At 39.5% G+C, this 18,781-nt stretch overlaps 1 protein-coding gene across 1 annotated transcript in view; it reads right to left on the bottom strand.

Moving 5' to 3' along the window:
- Window positions 1–18,781, bottom strand: part of HOMER3 (homer scaffold protein 3) — a 948,052-nt gene that overhangs the window by 354,218 nt on the left and 575,053 nt on the right. The window contains exon 7 of the mRNA XM_044054824.1: window positions 10,053–10,163. Within this exon, the coding sequence (XP_043910759.1) occupies window positions 10,053–10,163 (111 nt within the window). The remainder of the gene's footprint in view (window positions 1–10,052; window positions 10,164–18,781) is intronic.

The following is an 18,781-nucleotide window of genomic DNA, read 5'->3' as shown; positions in this document are numbered from 1 at the left end:
AGGTGCATCCAGGAGTGTCTGCGAAGAGCCACTCCTGTGCCTGCAGCCCTACTCGCTCCATCTGCTGAGTAAGAAATCAGGCGCATGGAGGAGTTAACAATGGAGGTTAGGGTCACTAGCTGGTTAGCTTAAGTAGAAGTCGTTCCCTCAGCTGAAGGATCCTGGAGGGAATCTCCCAGCTCTTTAAGGAGATCCCTCTGAAGTCTTGTGAAATGCATCAAATAGTTCAGTGACCGAAGAGTAAAGGCTGCTGAAGAGAAAACATGCTTCCCATATCTATCCATGGCTCTAGACTCCTTGTTTGGCAGATGGATAGAAGAGGAAGTCTCTGAGTTCCTTCTTGGTGGCTGCTGCCATCTCCATAGCATCAACTGGCACGCCTTTAGAGAGAGAAGTCTTGTCCTCAAGTGCGGTCATGAACGTGTTAGGCCTTCTCAGAATGGGGTCCATGGTCTCTGGAGCACTCCACGCCTTCCGACTTACTAAAGACAAAAGTGGGTCAAAAAGGAGGAGACACCCAGGAGGTGGAGGGTCGGGAACCAAACATGTCCAGGTACACAGACTCGTCCTCAGATGAGGCAAGGGACTTCCAGTTTCCCCTCTAAGGATCTCCAGGATGCCTGAGAATGAGACATCTTCAAAGGGGGACCAGGGGGACCCTTCCGAGTCATCCAAGTCCAGGTCAGAAGTAATGGACTCAGGGGAGTCCGCATGCTTCCTCTTATATTTCTCCTTCTTGGGAACCTCCTCTGAGGCATGCTCAGTAGAGGTCTCGAAAGAACAGGGGTCGCCTTGTGGGGCGTTCTGGGGCATCGGTTCCCTACGCTTGGGACGGAGAGAAGGATCCGAGTCAGACACAGGTATCGATGGGGATGGAGCCAATGGAGCCGAGGGTGGGGCTGTCTCATTGGACAGCACACTCCTCATCACCTCGAAGGCTCCGTGGTCCAGAACGGAGGGAGGCTCTGGCTCTGAGGAGCCTGGAGACCTCTGCACTGAAGGCGACGGCTCTGAGGCAGATGGGGGAGCCGAATTCTCCTGCGCCGAGGCTGCGAGGGGGAGAGTGGGGTCGGACAAGGGTCCAATGACCCCCCCCCCCTCGGAGCAGACGAGATAGTCTCAGCACCCAGACCCCTTGACAGAGCGGACTATCGAGAAGGTCAGAGCGGATGTCGGAACCGACAAGGCATGGGTTGTCGGAACCAACGGTTCTACCACTACTACTTCCATGCACTCCGGCTCCAAACTGGACGCAGTCGGAGGAGGAGGAATAGAGACATGGACTGGTTCGGACAATGGCGCCACTGCCTTCTGGGCTGGGCCCGACAACAATTGAGCAAATACCCGTGTCTTGAGGAGCCACTTCACCACTCTCTCCACATCATCATCCAATAAACTCCTGAATGATCGAGAAGAGTGGACCGAGGACCGGTGACTACCTGCCACCGACTGCAAAAGTGGAGACTGAGGCACAGATCTCACCAGGTCCAGCGAAGGACATCTTGATCTCGAGTCCGGGATGGCTCCAAAGCCACAGATGGAGCCGCCGGAGACAAGGACTCTTGGGAGCCAACAATCCGCTCCGAAGGTTCAGAAGATTTTGATTCAGACTTTGTCGGCACCAAGATGGAGCCAATGAAGATGTGAGTTTGTCATCGGATTTTATTGAGGGCTGAGTATCCGAAGCTACTTCAACCTGAGGTTTTAATAACTCTCTCAAAATAAGTTTGTTGAGCCTCTCCTGCAAAACCCATGCGCTAAAGGCATGGCAAATAGAGTACGAATCCTGCAGGCGGACCGCACCTAAACAATACACACAACTCATGTGCCCATCCGTAAGGGACATTTTTTGGCAACATGAGTTGCATTTCTTGAATCCTGACTGCTTAGGAATGTCTTTGGACATTATAAACACCACAAAAGGACTAACAACTGGAAACTTTTTTTTTTTTTTTGAAAGAAGAAACAAGAGGGGCAAAAGAGGAGAGGGTAGCCTCTAAGTTAAACTGCTACTGCTCCCAACGGGAGAAGGCCTCTAACTAAAACGGCTTCTCCCTAGGTAGCAAAGAGGGATAATAGGACACGAGAACAACCCTCAAGAAAAAAACGGGCCGCCAACACCATACAGGAAAAGGCCTGAGAGAAAACGAAGGCATAACAGCAAAAACAACAATGAGGATAGGGGTGATAAAGAAGAGAAAACACTAAATTCTAAAGGAAATTTGCCTTAAACAATTACAATTTTGATAGAAAAAATCACTAATTGGCCTGAGCCTGCAGAAGACAATCTCAATGGTGCAAGCAGCAAACGAGATCTGGGTAGCTACTGCTAAACATGGTGAGATAAGGGGTTAGCCTCGAGCCAGTAAGGACTCTCTGAGCTTTAGAAGTGGCCGAATCGGAGCTGATCTCCCAACCAGAAAGAAGGAAGGCAAGATGGACAACATAACATCAAATGTCAATGAATAAAATAAAAATAAAAAATATATAATGTCTTTTATTGCTGTAGTGTCCTGGCCAGGTGCAAGATCAAAGAAATGTTAAAACTCTTCTGTTAGCATGGGAACCAGAGAAGAATGATGTAATCTAAAATGAATCGGCAGTGATGTATTACAAATTTAAGAGATAGCGTTTTGCATTTGTCTTGAGAACTGACCCCTCATCAGCACTTGATTTGCTCTGTCTGTATGTAAGTAAGAGCTTAGACTTTAGTGTTTCTCTTAAGAAATGGACAGAAAATAGTAAGTTTAGACTAGCTGTTTTCTATATTTATGTCAGACTATTCTACAGTATTATTTTAAGCATTTTCCTGTGATTTCTAAACCCTTGACTAGCACTGTGTTGAATTGAGAAGATTTGTCTTGTGTTTTTATTATTTATTATTAAATATTTTTAAACCTTTCAACTGTGGTGGTTTTGTGTAGAGATCATTTAAGCTCTAGTGTACTTGCATGTATGTGGTGATACTGTACAAATCCACTCCAATAAGCCTTCCTGTTCATCCACTTACTACTTGGATAATAATATTGCACAGTATAACTGGATACCCTTTGATAAGGGCCTTTTTAGTAGCTGATAAGAGTAGATGGTGGCAGTGACTACTACCTTATAGCCTGTCAGGAGGGGGCATAGCTGGAGAACCTGTGCCAGCCTTCCCCAGGAGTGTCTGTGTGTTTGTATATAAACCAAATCTCAAAGTGTGTGTGTGTGTGTGTGTGTGTGTGTCAGCTACTTGGGCAGGGACACGAAGTACCGCTTGGATAGAGAGGGCACTAGAGGCTTTGGCTTGACTACTCGGCTGAGATCTGTACCCTACAGCTGTGCCAGTGAAGAGTCTTTTTTGGGATCTGGAGAGAAAGGCAGAAACCAGCCCCAGACTGACTGTGATCTCTGTGTGCTCTTAACTGAAACTGTACTTTACTGTGTGTGTACTTGTTATCCTTACCAACGTGCATGCCCCTCATTGGTACTAGTGGTGAGGATTGAGGCTCCTTGATTACTGGGCCAGTGCATGGACATCACATCATTAACTTACACTGCCGCTGGTCAATCAGGGTTTTCTTTAGTGATTTGAGAGTGCTTATAACTGCATGAATACCTTCCCGAGCCACTCCAAAAGCCTGGCTGCTTTAGGTCATTTGCCATCATTTGTTTTAATATCTAATTTTCATAACTGGTCACCCCTTTAAAAGAGCATGAAGGGGCTCTGACTGGTGGCAGCATGTTACTGTATTATTTTGGGGAAGGGGCACAGCTAGAAATCTGTGTCAGACTTTCCCAGAAGTGTTTGGATGTGTGAGATTTATTTTTAATGTGAGTGTATCAGAGGTCTTAAACTGGGACACATTCCTCTGAAGTGTGTAATAAGGAGTTACATTAAGGGTGGACAGAAGCATACAGTCCAGTCCCAGGTTGTAGAGCATGTTCTTGTTGTGCTCTTAGGGGAAAATCGTGAAATATTACTCCTATTTAAGTGATGTCTCCTATTGCAGTCAGTAGTGAGAATTGAAGCTCCTTAGTTACTGACCCAGGATAGTAAGGGATGTCACATTTTTACTACCAGTCTGGTGGGGTATTGACAGGACATCACAAATGGATTGCAAAAATGAAGAGAGTAAGGACAAAGAAAGAGAAGAAAATGAACAAAGAGAAGACATTTTAGAAGTAGTAGAAATAGAAGAAAAAAATAGATAAATTACAAACAGGACATAGAAGAAGGTTCTGCAATAAGTGAAGACAAACTGGGATGTAGTAACGGATTTTAAAAATAATTCTATTGGCAAAAGACAGAAAAAGAAAATTTAAAGGGACAAGTCCAAAAAAAATGGATGAAAAAAATATACAGGGCTTAGTAGAATGGTTAAAGTGTTTGACAAACGGACACAAGGTACATTGTTTGAGTCTCACCTTTGGGAAGGAAATTTCTTAGGCTTAAAATGGCCTATTAAGAAAACTAGCCTAGTAATTAGCTATCAACTTCTGAAACCATGAGTTTTAAGGAAAAGGGAAAATTAAAAATTTTTAAGTGCTTTCCGTAAATGTGAATAGTATTAAGAATACAGTAAGAACAATAGGAATGTTTGAGTAGAGTAATAAATGTGGTCCAGATGCAAGTACATTAGAAGACACAAAATTTTTAACAAACGAAGAAAGATTACAAACAGACAAACTATAAGGAAGAAAGATGATCTGAAATTTGGGAAATTAAAAATGTTCTGGAATAGCTGTATTCTGTAGAAATACAGTAAAGATATGAGATGCAACTTTAGCAAAAATGGGAAGATTAACCACTGTAGATTTAAAACAGAAAGAACAAGTATATAGAATTATGACATTATATGTTTATACTAACAGTAAAGAAATGGAAAGCTTATTTCATCAGATTTTAGTCTACGTAGTGATAAATATATTATAACAGCAGGCTTTAACTGTGATTTAAGAGGCAAGAGTAAAAGAAAATGATATACGAACAATGTTATAAGATGTGGGAAGTTAAAAAATTTAGACAACAATTCATGGAATTACAAAAGGGGTATGTCTACAACCAAAATACGATTATTTTATAGTATCACAAACGAAACACAGGTATCCTGGTGATCAACAAAGTACATAAATCACCAACCAGAAGTGGCAAAAGCACCAGGAGTCAGGAAACTATGCTCAAACAACTTGTTTTATTGATAAAAACGATGGTTAAGCGCTTTCCACAGTACAAGACTGTCTTCATCAGAACAACATGTAGTAAAGTTCATTATCTTATATACTAAATGACACACTGAAATCCCGCCCATAACTGCAATTAATCAATTATGTCCTTAACATTTAATTAGTGTAACAAGCTTAAACTAAGAACCTAAAAACTTACACAAATCAAAATGCATACATAAAATAAATATCTGCATATGATATCTATACAATTTAGAAATATTGCTAATATAATTAAAGACACAAATGTGGTATGCATGTATAAAATATAACATCTCACTATCCATATATCCAAAATACATAATTTTTTTCCCATTATGTTATATTTTATGTTTTTCATTTTTATAAATTTTATAATAGTGAAAGAATTTTTATAATGGGCATACAGTCCATTTTTATTGTGGATAGTGAGATGTTATATTTTATACATGCATACCACATTTGTGTCTTTAATTATATTAGCAATATTTCTAAATTGTATAGATATCATATGCAGATATTTATTTTATGTATGCATTTTGATTTGTGTAAGTTTTTAGGTTCTTAGTTTAAGCTTGTTACACTAATTAAATGTTAAGGACATAATTGATTAATTGCAGTTATGGGCGGGATTTCAGTGTGTCATTTAGTATATAAGATAATGAACTTTACTACATGTTGTTCTGATGAAGACAGTCTTGTACTGTGGAAAGCGCTTAACCATCGTTTTTATCAATAAAACAAGTTGTTTGAGCATAGTTTCCTGACTCCTGGTGCTTTTGCCACTTCTGGTTGGTGATTTATGTATTTTATAGTATCAGGAGGTTTGGTTATAGGATAAGGGGAGGTAGCTGAAACAGGATTTTCTGATCATTTTGCAATGTGGCTACAGATATAGGCAACTAAGGAATACATAAACACAGGCAAAGGAATAAAAAGGATAAATGAAAAGGCATGCAATGAAGAAAAAAAGATTAGTAATGCAGTTAAGGAAAGATCATATTATTATGAGAACATTTTATATAAAAATGTTTTTTACAGTGGAAATATGATGTGAGAACAGTAGAGCAAGAAAAATATAAAAGAACATATGATGCAATGGAAGATTGAGAACACAAAATAAAGCATTTTGATAAAGGAAAAAATATAGGAAAGAAATAAAATACAAGAAGTGTTTTATAAGCAAAGATTTTTACAAAGAAAACGAGAAGTATTGAGTTACTTAAGCAGATTACTAAAGGAAGATGGCAATATAATGAGACAAATGAAAAATCTAAAAGGAGAAATAAAAGAACTCAGGAAAAGATTATGAATAGTGTAGTACAATATGTAGAAGAAATGTTTAAAGAAAAAAGGTAGTGAAAAAACGTGGAAAGTGGAAAAAGTCAATAGAAAAAGAAAATAAAGAGTTGGAAAAGGAAATTTCTTTAAATGAGCTAGATAAAATATTAGAACAAGTAAATACAGATTTGGCTGCAGGCCAGATGGAACAGGGTATGAAATGTATAAAAATTTAAGGGACTGGTAAAAAAAAAATAAAGACTTTGAATAAATGGTTAAATAAATTTTTTATGTATAAAGGATTATGTAGTGGAATACTTAAATTCATATAGTTGGAAGACAGAAAACAATTAAAAAATGAGACAAATAGTACTGAATAATAATGATTATAAGCCCTTTATGAAAATAATACAAAAGAGATTTGAAACTAAAATGGAAAATATTATTAAAAATAACATATGTAGTATAAAGGGGTAGAGTTATCAAGAATTATGAATGATAAAGAAATTGTGGTTGATATTATAACAGAAAAGAAGAAGCAAAAGTCATGACAGAGACCTTATCGCATTTGACTCAACTGGACATGAAATCTTATGGGTGATAATGAAAGAATATAATATAAGTGAGAAAGTTTGGAAATGATGTATGTCAGCGTATAGTAATAATATAGTAAAAATACTTGTAAATGGCTTGTTAAGCCAAGAGGTATATATAAAGAGTGGTTTAAGACAAGGCTGTTAAAGTTGTATACTCTTTGCATTAGTTATGAATGCAACAGTAAGTGAAATAAATTACAAAATGAAGGAGGCGGAGATTATAACACCTGAAGAATTCCAGTTCTGTTAACATAACCAGATGACATTAGAAGAATTGCAAAAAAAGCAAAATTTGGATAAAAGAAATAATAACTTGCACAAATGAGTGTCTGGAGATGAAAGGGATGACTTTAAATAAAGAGAAAAGTATAGGTTTAAAGTGATATAGTAAAGACTGGGGGGTATACATCTTAGAATGAATTACATTTCTGTGTTAGGTTTAAAATTTGGGAATAAAGATGCAAGTAGAATTGAATGGGAAAAAATAACAGAAGAAGTAAAACAAACCTGTTTTTTTCTGGAGAACATAAAAATTATCACTCAGAAAAAAAATATTTGATAATTTCAGTACTGGTGGGGAAAAAAAAGCATATTTAGCAAGTGTATTTTCGTTGTCAACAGTATTTGAAAAGGAATTACTGCAGATATTTTTTTTCATTTAGATGGGATTCCAGATTAAACCCAGTAAAAAGAGGATTTTTGCATGTTAGTAAAGAAGGAGGTGGTTTAGGGTTAATTAACCCAGTAGTATACGATGCTTCGTTAAGTTTGTACAAAGTGTTAAAGTGGATAAATTAAAAAAGATGAGAGATTAGTAGTAAAACTGTATAAATATAAGTGCGATAAATTTGGGGGTATGGTAAAAGAATAAAATAGAGCGTATATAAATGACAAAATAAAATGTTACCAGGAAAAAATATATTCTTGTGGACAATAAAACCTGATATAGAAAAAGACAGAAAAGCACGGTATAAGAATATAACAATCACTATGTAAAACCATGGGAAAATCTAACAGATAAAAATTTAAAATGAAAGCCATAAAAATAAGAAGCAAATGGTGTACTCAGAAGGTAGAATGTCAAGATTTTTTGGGAGACTGGTAACAGATAAAATGCCAGTAAAAGGAAATGTGCATATAAGAAGAAAAGTAGTAGAACATGTTTGCATTGTCATTAGAAGAAAAGTAGTAGAACATGTTTGCATTGTCATGAAGAAGAAACTAAAGAATGTGTTTTTAAAATGTACAAGAGTAAAACAATTATGGGGAGAACTAAAAAAAGATCTTTTTTGAAGATATAAAAAGTGCATAAAATAAACACAGATATAACTAAACATGGATGTTATAACAACTGAAGTAAGAATATGTTAAAAGCATACATAAAAAGTTATGCGTTATATGGAATGAAAGAAAAAATGAAATGTTTAATGGTAAACGCTTTTAGCAGCAATGTTAAGTAAAATTACATGATGGTAATGGAAAAAAGGAGTGGGGGTCTAACATGGATGACAATTTAATATGACTGTGTCAACAGCTTTGCATGTGTGTGTCTGTATGGGTCTACTTTGAAATCATGAAATACTGAAATGATGAATTTCACAATATCAAGACCATGAAGCCGAAATTGCAAGTTTTTGAGAATTTAAACTACCGACTCCCAAAACATTGAAAATCAGAAGCAACTTGAATGTACACCTTTGATATTCTTTCAATTTTGCAGGGGGGCCACCCCCCGCACCCCAACACCCCCTACAAATTATACCAACTAAGAGATCGCACCACTTTGAAGAAAACAACAGTCTGGCGATCGCTAAAGAAGACTTGTCAACACTTCCACACTATCATATACAATAAAAATTATACCACTACATTTAACAGTATGTCAACTTAAAAAAATCATTCTTTCACTTTAAACCTCTGTTGTACAGCAACACAAACACTTAAACTTATGTGAACTTCTCCAAACACACCACCACCATTGAACGTAAACTCCACCATATTTTTTACACGCTTACTACGAACCTTAAAGAGAAAGTGCAGCATAAAACTTCCCTTTGAACTATTACATTACACTTCGGTAGACAGGAATGTAATATTCTACACTTTCGAAATTCATTGACCTGTGTGTGTATGTATGTATGTATGTATGTGTGTGTATATATATATATATATATATATATATATATATATATATATATATGTGTGTGTGTGTGTGTGTATGGATTTTACTTCAGTAGATCAACTTACCTAAACAACGAAGACCAAAATGCCAAGACAGAAATCCCAGAAATGCACAATAGTGAAAATTGACATGATCAAATGTCAGAACAGCGAACACGTAGTGCATACATTCCTCTGAAGTACATACAAATATCCTTTGCAGGGGGGCAAGCCCCCCTGCAACTTATATATACCAACTCAGAGATCGATTTTCCCGATCATCAATGCACGGCGATCTCCATGTGGTCCTAGTATCTTTGTACCGCAGAGGGATGAATGCACTACCTGTTCACACTTCTGACATTCAATCATGTCAGTTTTTGCTATTGTGCACTTCCTGTATCTTTTGTCTCTGCATTTTGGTCTTCGGTGTTTAGGTAAGTCGATCTACTGATCGAGATCCATACAAATACATTTGTATGCTTGTAAATATTTGTAAATATGTAAATATTTTGTAAATAAATATTATTTATGTATATAAATAAAGGGTCCCCTATGCTTTTTGATAGGTGCCACTGGATCATTAATATTCACATGAGCTACCACCAACTCAAGCAGATGGTACTTCAGTTTAACATATTATCTGAAGGATGGCATACTCAGGAGTGCAGCACCCCCATATACTGCAATGCAGTGTCAGCAATCGATCTTATTTGGTGTAGGAATAGAACCCACACTATCTGCTGCACCACTGACACGGCATACAAGCAAGCAAGAACACACTGCTGACACCATCCTCAATGGATCCCCTGCAAACTGTACGTTTCTTACTTCATCTTTGGCCTTCATCACAGATTCCAGCTCAGCCAGTGACCGGGCAAGATCTTCCTTTCCAGATTCACTGCAAGCCTCTTGCAATTTTTGAGATTCCAGTTCAGCCACCTGTTCCAAATCCAAAGGAAATGTAAAAGGTTACAAATATTACAATCGATGGAAACAGTCTTTCCTTCAACCTAACAAAGTAAATTCAATCTGACCAATAACACTATGGTGGTAAATATGACACCACCTCTGCTTTATTATACTCCCATTCATTCCTTAAGATATACATATAAAAGTTACCACTACCTCACAGTGACATGAAAATTTCATTTTTTTTCATCTCTTGGGATGCATCAAACTTCAAAGTGTAGCATGCAATTTAAAGTGTGTATTCTCTATACAAAGATTTTGCTTCTCAAAAGCACATACAGCACAAGAGAACACCACACAGTAGAGCAGGCTTATATGCAATATACACATTTTATACTTGTATATCATAGTAGAAGGATGCATAAACTAAGGCAAGTAGGTCTGCAGATATAGAGTTAAAATGAAAGAATGTAATGACATTCTAATAGGTTCATTACTCATTCACCACCTCATTAGGCAGTGGTACACTGACAACTCAATGGTGACCTACGGCTTGGTATCTGGCACAGGAAGTTGACCTACCTCTCTGAAAGGATTTCCTTCTCTCAGGCTAGTATGAGTGCCTCTGTTATAGAAGCAACAATCCCTTGCATGGTACTGGAGATGCATGTGCTCCAGCTACACATCCACAGGAAACGGATGCTAGCAGATTTATGCAGAAGACATACAATTTATAACAAAAACACAAGCACATTCGGAAGGTACTCAATTATGGTACTTAGCTGGTACCAGCAATCTGTGTCTGAGTATTAGCATACCTCATAAGACAGCCATCCATGAAAAATCAAATCACCATCCTCAGACTGAGTGGAAACTTGGGGCAAGACACAAAGCCAAGCCTAGTTTCTGCTGCAGTATGCAGCAGAGTGATTAGTAAGTAAGAGGAGATGAAGTAGTTAACAAGTGATTAAAACTCAAGAAGACTGCCCTCTTGAGGTTGCTCCCCGCTTCTTGCACCAGATATGAACAGATGTGCTTGACAGCATTTCTGAAATAAAGAACAGAAGCCCCACTACATGGAATGAAATAGTTCAGGACAAAGGAAGGGGGATAGGTACCAATGTCCCATGCAAAACAAACTTAGAAAGCTAGAAAAAGGCATGTAAAACAGAAGATAGTACAGTTTTGTAAAATCTTACCTTGACGGTAGATGTCCTTGCCTTCACTGTTGAGGTACTGTTAAACATATGAGATTCCTTGCCGTGGAAGCAAGACATCCAGCTAGTCTTCCAAAGACTCCTGAATTTAGAAGGAATGCCAAACGTCACCATATGCTTTCTGCGTAATGTAGGGCATAAAGGTGGACTTTCAGGCCTACCGAAATCTGAACGGATTGCTCCAGGAGGAACACCAGTCCAAGGAATCCAAGAGGTAATGTGTACATCCAGGAAGGTAAAGAACTAGGTGGATGGAAGGAGGGAGTGAATACTGCAGTAGTGAAGGCAAGGATATCTACCATTATGGTAAGATTTTACACAACTGTACTATGCCCTTACATTCACTGCTGCAGTACTCTTAAACATGGAAGACTGCCAATGCTCAAGAGGAAACTTGGGAGGAGGAAGGGGCAGAAGAGTCCCCTAAGAAAGCATGAAGAACTGAACTAGCAACCCCCGCCCCCAGCTCTAGAGATACCATCCAACTTGTAGTGCTTGGTAAATGTATGCACAGACGTCCAGGTAGCTGCTTCAAGAATGGGTTTAGTATCTAAGACTTTGAAAAAGCACCAGAAAAAGCCACAGCTCTAGCAGACTGAGCCTTAATTGAAAAAGGAAGGCTTCTGCCATGAAATGAGTAACAAAAGGAAATAGCCTTAGAAATCCAAGAAGAAATAGTGAGCTTGGATACAACAATTCCCAAAGGTCTAGGATGGAAATAAACAACTGATCAGATATTCTAACAGCCTTGGTCATATCCAAATAAATCCCAAGTTGCCTATGCATGTCCAAAGTATGCAGCACCCTCTCACTGTCAGTTTGCAGAGAGGGGAAAAAAGTAGGCAGATTAATAGACTGATTAAGTGACCAGTCCTAACCACCTCTGGCATAAAAGGGTTAGTACATAAGGACACATTGTCCTCACGAAAAACCAAAAACAGGAGGACAAGCCATAAGGGTCAGCAACTCAGACACCAGTCTGGCAGAAATAAGCACTAACAGAAGAACAGTCTTCCAGGAACAATGTTGCAAGGAAGCTGAAACAGCAGGCTCAAAAGGAGCTGAAGTCAACTTCTCCAAAACAAAATTAAGCTCCCAGGGAGGAGGAACCGGCTTCCTGAGAGGTCTAATATTAATAACGCCTTTAAGAAAGTGTTTCACCTCAACTCTAGCAGCTAAAGCAGGAGAAAAATGCAGACAAGCAGAGATAAGGTGAAAAATGGGCATTAATAGAAGAATATACCAAACCAGCAGTGAGCAACTCTCACAAATAAGAGAACCAAAGGAGCATCCACATTGAGGGAGTCCCAGGTTATGAGACAGACAGCAAAAAGAAATCTCTTCCATTTGGATAAGTTGGATTTCCTAGCCTCCTGCAGGACTTGCAGCCCGTCCTCAGAAGTCCTCAGAAAAAAAAAGGTCTATGAGGAATCAAAATCCTATCACCCACAGTGTCAGTCAAAGTGTGGATAGGTTGGGATAGATAAAAGATCCCTTGTCTTGCGTGATTAGATCCACCCTGTGAAGTAACTTGTGATGACTCCCCCTTTCTAAATGAAGAGGGAATGAGTGCTGTCAGGGCAAAAAGGGAGTCATCAACAAGATTTTGGGAGCATCCTGTTGAATTTTGAATAGGACTTTCAGAATGAGAGGAAGGGGAGGAAATGCATAAAGAAACATCTCCTGCCAAGAGGATGAGAGGGCATCTATCTTCCATACCACAGAACCTGAGACTCTGGCACAAAACACAGGAAGTTGTCTGTTTAGAAGAGGAGGCAAAAAGATCCACTTGAGGAATACCCCACTGCTGGATAATATCCAGAAACACGCCCCTGTAAAGCATCCATTCGTGGGACTGATTTAAGGACCTGCTCAGATGATCTGCAACAATGTTCTGACTGGAAGATATACAAACTGCCTGAAAAGTCACTTGATAGCAAGATTCCATACCAAAATGCCAACCAGCAAAGATAAGATCGTGTTCCTCCCTGCCTGTTGACAAATCACATTTGTGTGGTACTGTCTGTGAACACCTTGAGAGGGCCTGGAGAGAAAAAAAAGACACTGAAAGGCCTGAAGAGCCAGCAGAAGAGCTCTCATCTCTTTGACATTGATGTGCTTCTGCTGGACAAGGACACCCCCCCCCGTACTTTTAGGAAGCCAAAAGCTGCCCCCCATCCCATGTCTGAGGCATCTGTGAACAACTCCAAAAAGGGAGATGAAAAGGGACTCCTGGTTTCAGAGGCAACTGCTGAATCCACCAGAGGAGTAGCTGTCTGAGACAAGGAAAAAGAGGAACTACAAATTCTACAGGATGAGCATGTTGAAGCCACAGTGACTTCAGAAACCACTGAAACTTTCTCATATGAAGTTTGGCCAGAGGGAGCATCAGAATAGTGGTTGCCATGAATCCCAGAACTCTCAGAAACTCCTTGGTGGCAACGGAAGCCAGAAGAGTGTGAAAGAAAGAAATGAGAGTTAAGGCCTTTGGAGGGGACAGGGTTGCAAGCATTTGCACCATCTGAATCTTGCAACCCAGAAAAACATGATCCTGTGAAGGAGTCAGAGAAGACTTTTACACCCTTGTGGCAGTAGAAAGAACAAAGGGCAAAGCAGAGAACTGAAAATGCCAGGACGCAACACAGAAATGCAAAAACTTCCTGAGAAAAGAGGATGGATAGGAATATGGAGAAAAGCAGCCTTGAGAGCCAGAGACACTGCATAGGCTTGAGGGAGTAAGAAAGGAAACAAAATCGGAAGGGACAACAAACAAAAGGAAGGTACCTTTAGAAAAGTGTTTAGATGAGAGAGGCCTAAAATAGGTCTCCAATTGCCCTCTTTTCTGGGCACTAGAAACATTCTGGAGTAGAACCCTTTCCCCCTTTGGGACACAAACACCTCTTGAATAGTACTCTGAGACAAGAGATCTTAAAGAACCCTCTGCTAAAAATGGAAGCTGTTCTGGAGAAGGCTGAGGAATGCCCATAAAAGGAGGACAGGATTTCCACACCATGAAGTACCCCTGGCGAATGATCAACAAAACCCAAGAATCCTGAGTGATCTGAAGCCAAACTGGAAGAGAGAGAGGATTGTGGCTGGGAAGAGATGAATGGTCACACACAACACCTGATTTGTCATAAAAGGAAAGCTTCAGAGTCCCCAAAAAATTGAGTAGCCTTAGGAGGAGGAGCCTGTTCGCCACTCTTCTTTCCTTTAGTAGAGGGACGGGATTGCCTACGAACCAAGACAGGCAGGAGGGTAGTTTCTCTAAAATTTAAGTACAGAAGAAACAAATGCATGTTTAAGGTCCCATAAGGCCTTACCCTTATCCTGATGGGGTTTAAACAATCCAACAGCAGCTTCCCCAAAGAAAAATTTAGAATCCAGAGAAGCATTCATCAACATATCTTTATTATCATCACGTAGAGACTGAAGCCTAAGCCAAGAACACCTCCTCATAACTGAACCAAAAACAGCAGCCCTAGAAGAGGCATCCGCTGCATCATGACTACATTTAATAGAATGACGAATGATTTGAGAAGTCCTTAGCAAGGAAGGAACAGAAGTTTAACGTCAGAGTCTGGAAAATCAAAAATAAGTTGACATGCTTGAGAAGGAAGAGCCAACACATACCTTAGACAGGTGTGTCGAATAATTAATAGCCCTAAATGTTAGGGTAGTAGAAGTGTAAACCTTTTTGCCCAGCCTGTCCATAGTTCTGCTATACTTGTCAGAAGGTAATAACTTGGGCAAAGGAAGCAACTGAGATGGCTTATCAGAAGGCTACAGACACTACCGAGGGGTCACCAGCAGGACATCTGTATAAAAAACAACAATCCTCAGGAACCCTATAAAACCTATCAGGCTTCTTGGGAGCAGGAGGGAGGGAATCTGGCGCATGAGAGGCACTGTAGAAAGCATCCAGTAAAGCAGCCAAGACAAGAGGTATAGCTGCAGGTTTAGGAGAGTCCAACTGCAACAACTCATAGTACCTCTTATGTACATCAGAGACCAGAGTAGAATCCCACTTAAAAAAATCCATCATCCTAGACAGCGTGTCCCCAAAGGAAATTTCCTCCAAAGGAACATCAGGACTAACAGATCTCTCCTCCTTTGACCCATAGTCCAAAGGAGAAGGAGTTTGAGAAGAATAAGTGAGGGATTCATCAACAGAATCAGACCCATCCTCAGAAGAATCCTGTTTTCTAGGCCTTTTAAAAGGAGTACAGGAGGGGGAACTGCAATTCCATGAGAAGGCTTTAAAGACATTAAGGGAGAAAATAACCAGAGTTAAAAAAAAAAAAATCCTGCCACTCACTTTGTGGATCCCTAGAAGCAGAAAAAACTGTGTTTAATTTTTTGCTTCTTTTTTAAGAGAAGGTCTGAGAAGTATCAGTTCCAGGATGACAGTTGAAAACTGCAGCAAGAACTTCTTCTCTAACTAACTAAGGAACTACCCTAGAACCTTCAGAAAAAAAAATCAACAGTGATTCCCTCTGAACATCCGAGATGGGCGCCTGCAAAGTCTCTTTGGACGTGCTGCCTACCAGATCCTCACCGGCCTCCAACAGAGTCGAGACAGAAAAATCCAAAAAAAAAGCCAGGCAAGCCTCCAGGTTCATAACAACCTTGGGAGAAACATCTGGCAAAGTCTGGACAGTGGAAGATTTCAGTCGTACCTTTTCACATTCTTCTTCCTTAATGGCTGACCCTCGGGGCAGATGATCCCTTCTTTACCGAGTAGCTTAAGACGCTGGTTCTCAAGATACAAAGAAAGGGAAGAAAGTCTACTGCAAAGCGTTTTCAAAACAAAATCCTGACAAACAGAACAAGACATATGGTCAAAAGAAGCACCTAGGCAAAAAAGGTACTTATTGTGGTGGTCTCTATGGGGGATCTGTCTCCCACAGTGGCATGCAGGAAGTCACTGGAGAACGAAAATGCATTCAACTGGCAGAAAATGGATGAAGGTAAACACACTGACAGTGTAAAAGACACATTCAGACTGGTGGCAAAGTTGTTCTGATTTTGAAAGGCTTGAACATCTCCTTTATACCCTATGTTACTCAGGGAGTGTATGGTGACATTCGACATACCTTTTAAATTCAGGAGTATTTGGAAGACTGGCCGGACATCAGGCTTCTGTGGCAGGGAATCATATATGTTGAAGAATACTGCAGCAGTGAATTTAGGGATATCCATGTTTGTACTACGAGTTCTTGTTACACTTATCTGCCATATTCACTCAACTCTGCTTCATCATCTTGCATCCTTTTACTAAGGGAAATATGGTGGTTGAAATCTCTGGGAAGATGTTACTTCACAATAAAATAAGGTGGAATTTAAAGAATGAGGAAGAGAATGCACTGGCAAGTTCAAAGATTTTCAAGGTGTGAAGCAGTTAGATGTCACAGAACCTTAGAAAGGAATGAAACATGTTTGTTTGCTATACTTTTCAAATATGCAAGTAAATCTGTCTTCCTTTTTTAGTAATACAATTAAAAACATCTTTTTTGTGTGTGTATAAACCAGTTAAAAAAAACTAACCCATTTACAGTAAGTACTTAAGATTTTGTTTTGCACACTGAAGATGAACACAGAAAAAGGTTAAGTGAACTGTTCAAGGTCACAAGGCAAACGGGTAGCTTTGAACCTGAAAATCCAAGGCCCTGAGCTCAGTATGCAAATTAGACTGCTGCCATTGTGCGCTATTAGGCTGCAAACGTTACACTGTTAAAGAGGTCAACAAAATGGTTAATTCCAGATTCCAATCATGCACGTCACTACAGGGTCACTTCTCCTTGAGACTGTTATCTAGTACCAAAAGCCTCCAGGGAAGGACAATGATACTGCAACCACAAATATAGATAGGCAGCCAGTTCCCTGAAGTTATTTTTCATCTTTTCCAACTAGGCCAGACAAAGGGAACATTTCACTGTTTGAAGAAAAAAATGTAAAGTTAAATATGTCACAACACCTGCTCTCAATATTCGATTCACTGCATTCCTGGAATAAATGATTTTCTGCTTGACAGGCTTTTCTTACAGTGAGGCTTCCTTTTGAAGCACCATCCTTGTGAGGCTCTTTATTTTCAGGGGAAATTCTATCTAGTTTAACAAATAGAAACCTGTGCTGTACACAGTATGCAAAAGTCCTGCAAACTGACAGCAGCAGAATAGACCTATTGGCACAATTTCAAGATGTTCATCGAGAGAAAATTCATGTCTGATGAAGGGACTTTGTGTGAAAGACAAGTCCTTCTAACAATCCTCCTTGAAGGCATTATTGTCAAGACGTCAGACAGAGAATAAAGATTTTAGAACTTTGGCTTGGTCACTGGTCTGTGGTTTCCGTAAGTCCTAACAAGCCTGCAGAAAATTGAAGTGTATGGTGAAAAAAATCTCACAAAACAGCACAGAGATCAGAGTAGCAAAATTTACGAACATTATGTACTACATTGTTCCGCCATTAAGGGACCGGTATTGGCCCCTTTGACAATATTACATCACAGTTAGCACATTGCATTAAAGTAAATCCAGCAAAAATGATGGGCATTAGTGAACATCTCAAGACAGGAGAGGTCTGAGGTAGAGATGCTGTCATTTACCAGAAACTTTTACTGACTCTGTTTCTCATGCTTAAATTGTTAAAAAAGGACTTTTAAGTCTTAAAAGGATACTACCACCTGAGGGCACTCTAACAATTTAAACAGCAGTTTCAAAATTAGCAAACTATGTGCTGTACACAGAAAGCACACTGACTATAACCCAGATTTTATTTATTTAATCTGTGTTGACTGGGTTGGTCCCATTAAACCAGTAGCCTCTTTTCATTCAGAGAAGGCTCAAGGTTGTATTCACACTGACTACAGGAAAGGTGGCCAGAGCACTGGGGAAATTTCCTATTTTTGATAAGTGCAGTAGGATCTTTTACATCCACCTGAACTACCACCAAGTCAGCCAGATGGGACCTTAGTTTGACATTTCATCCGAAGGAGTGAGTGTACAGATAGGACTACAAAACACTCTTTATGCTCCACTGTAGTGTAAATAATGAAAAAAAGAACAAAAGAACCAGGAGTAAGAATAGAACCCACAGGCTTCTAGGTCTATATTACATGACTGAATGGTCAAATATTCGAACACGTAATAGTCGACCCGTAATAATTGAACCACCACAATGTTGAACGGTTCAATGGAGATCTCCGTACAGTGCGGAAATAGAAGTTGTCCATTCTCTGCACTGTAGTGGGATCTTGGAGTTGGTATATTTAAGTAGCGGTGGGTGTGAGGGGTGCAGGGGGGCTTGCCCCCCTGCGTAGATCGTTTAAATGGTTTGTTTGGGTGGGTTTTTCTTTCATTTTCCGTTCAACATTGTGGCGGTTCGATTATTACGTGTTCGACTATTTTACCATTCAATTACTTAATATAG

Source organism: Protopterus annectens, chromosome 13.part0, assembly GCF_019279795.1.
Source record: "Protopterus annectens isolate FY-2018-M chromosome 13.part0, PAN1.0, whole genome shotgun sequence".
Lineage (NCBI taxonomy): Eukaryota > Metazoa > Chordata > Ceratodontiformes > Protopteridae > Protopterus > Protopterus annectens.
Note: the sequence above shows the minus strand (reverse complement) of the source record. Positions and strands in the feature narration are given on the sequence as shown.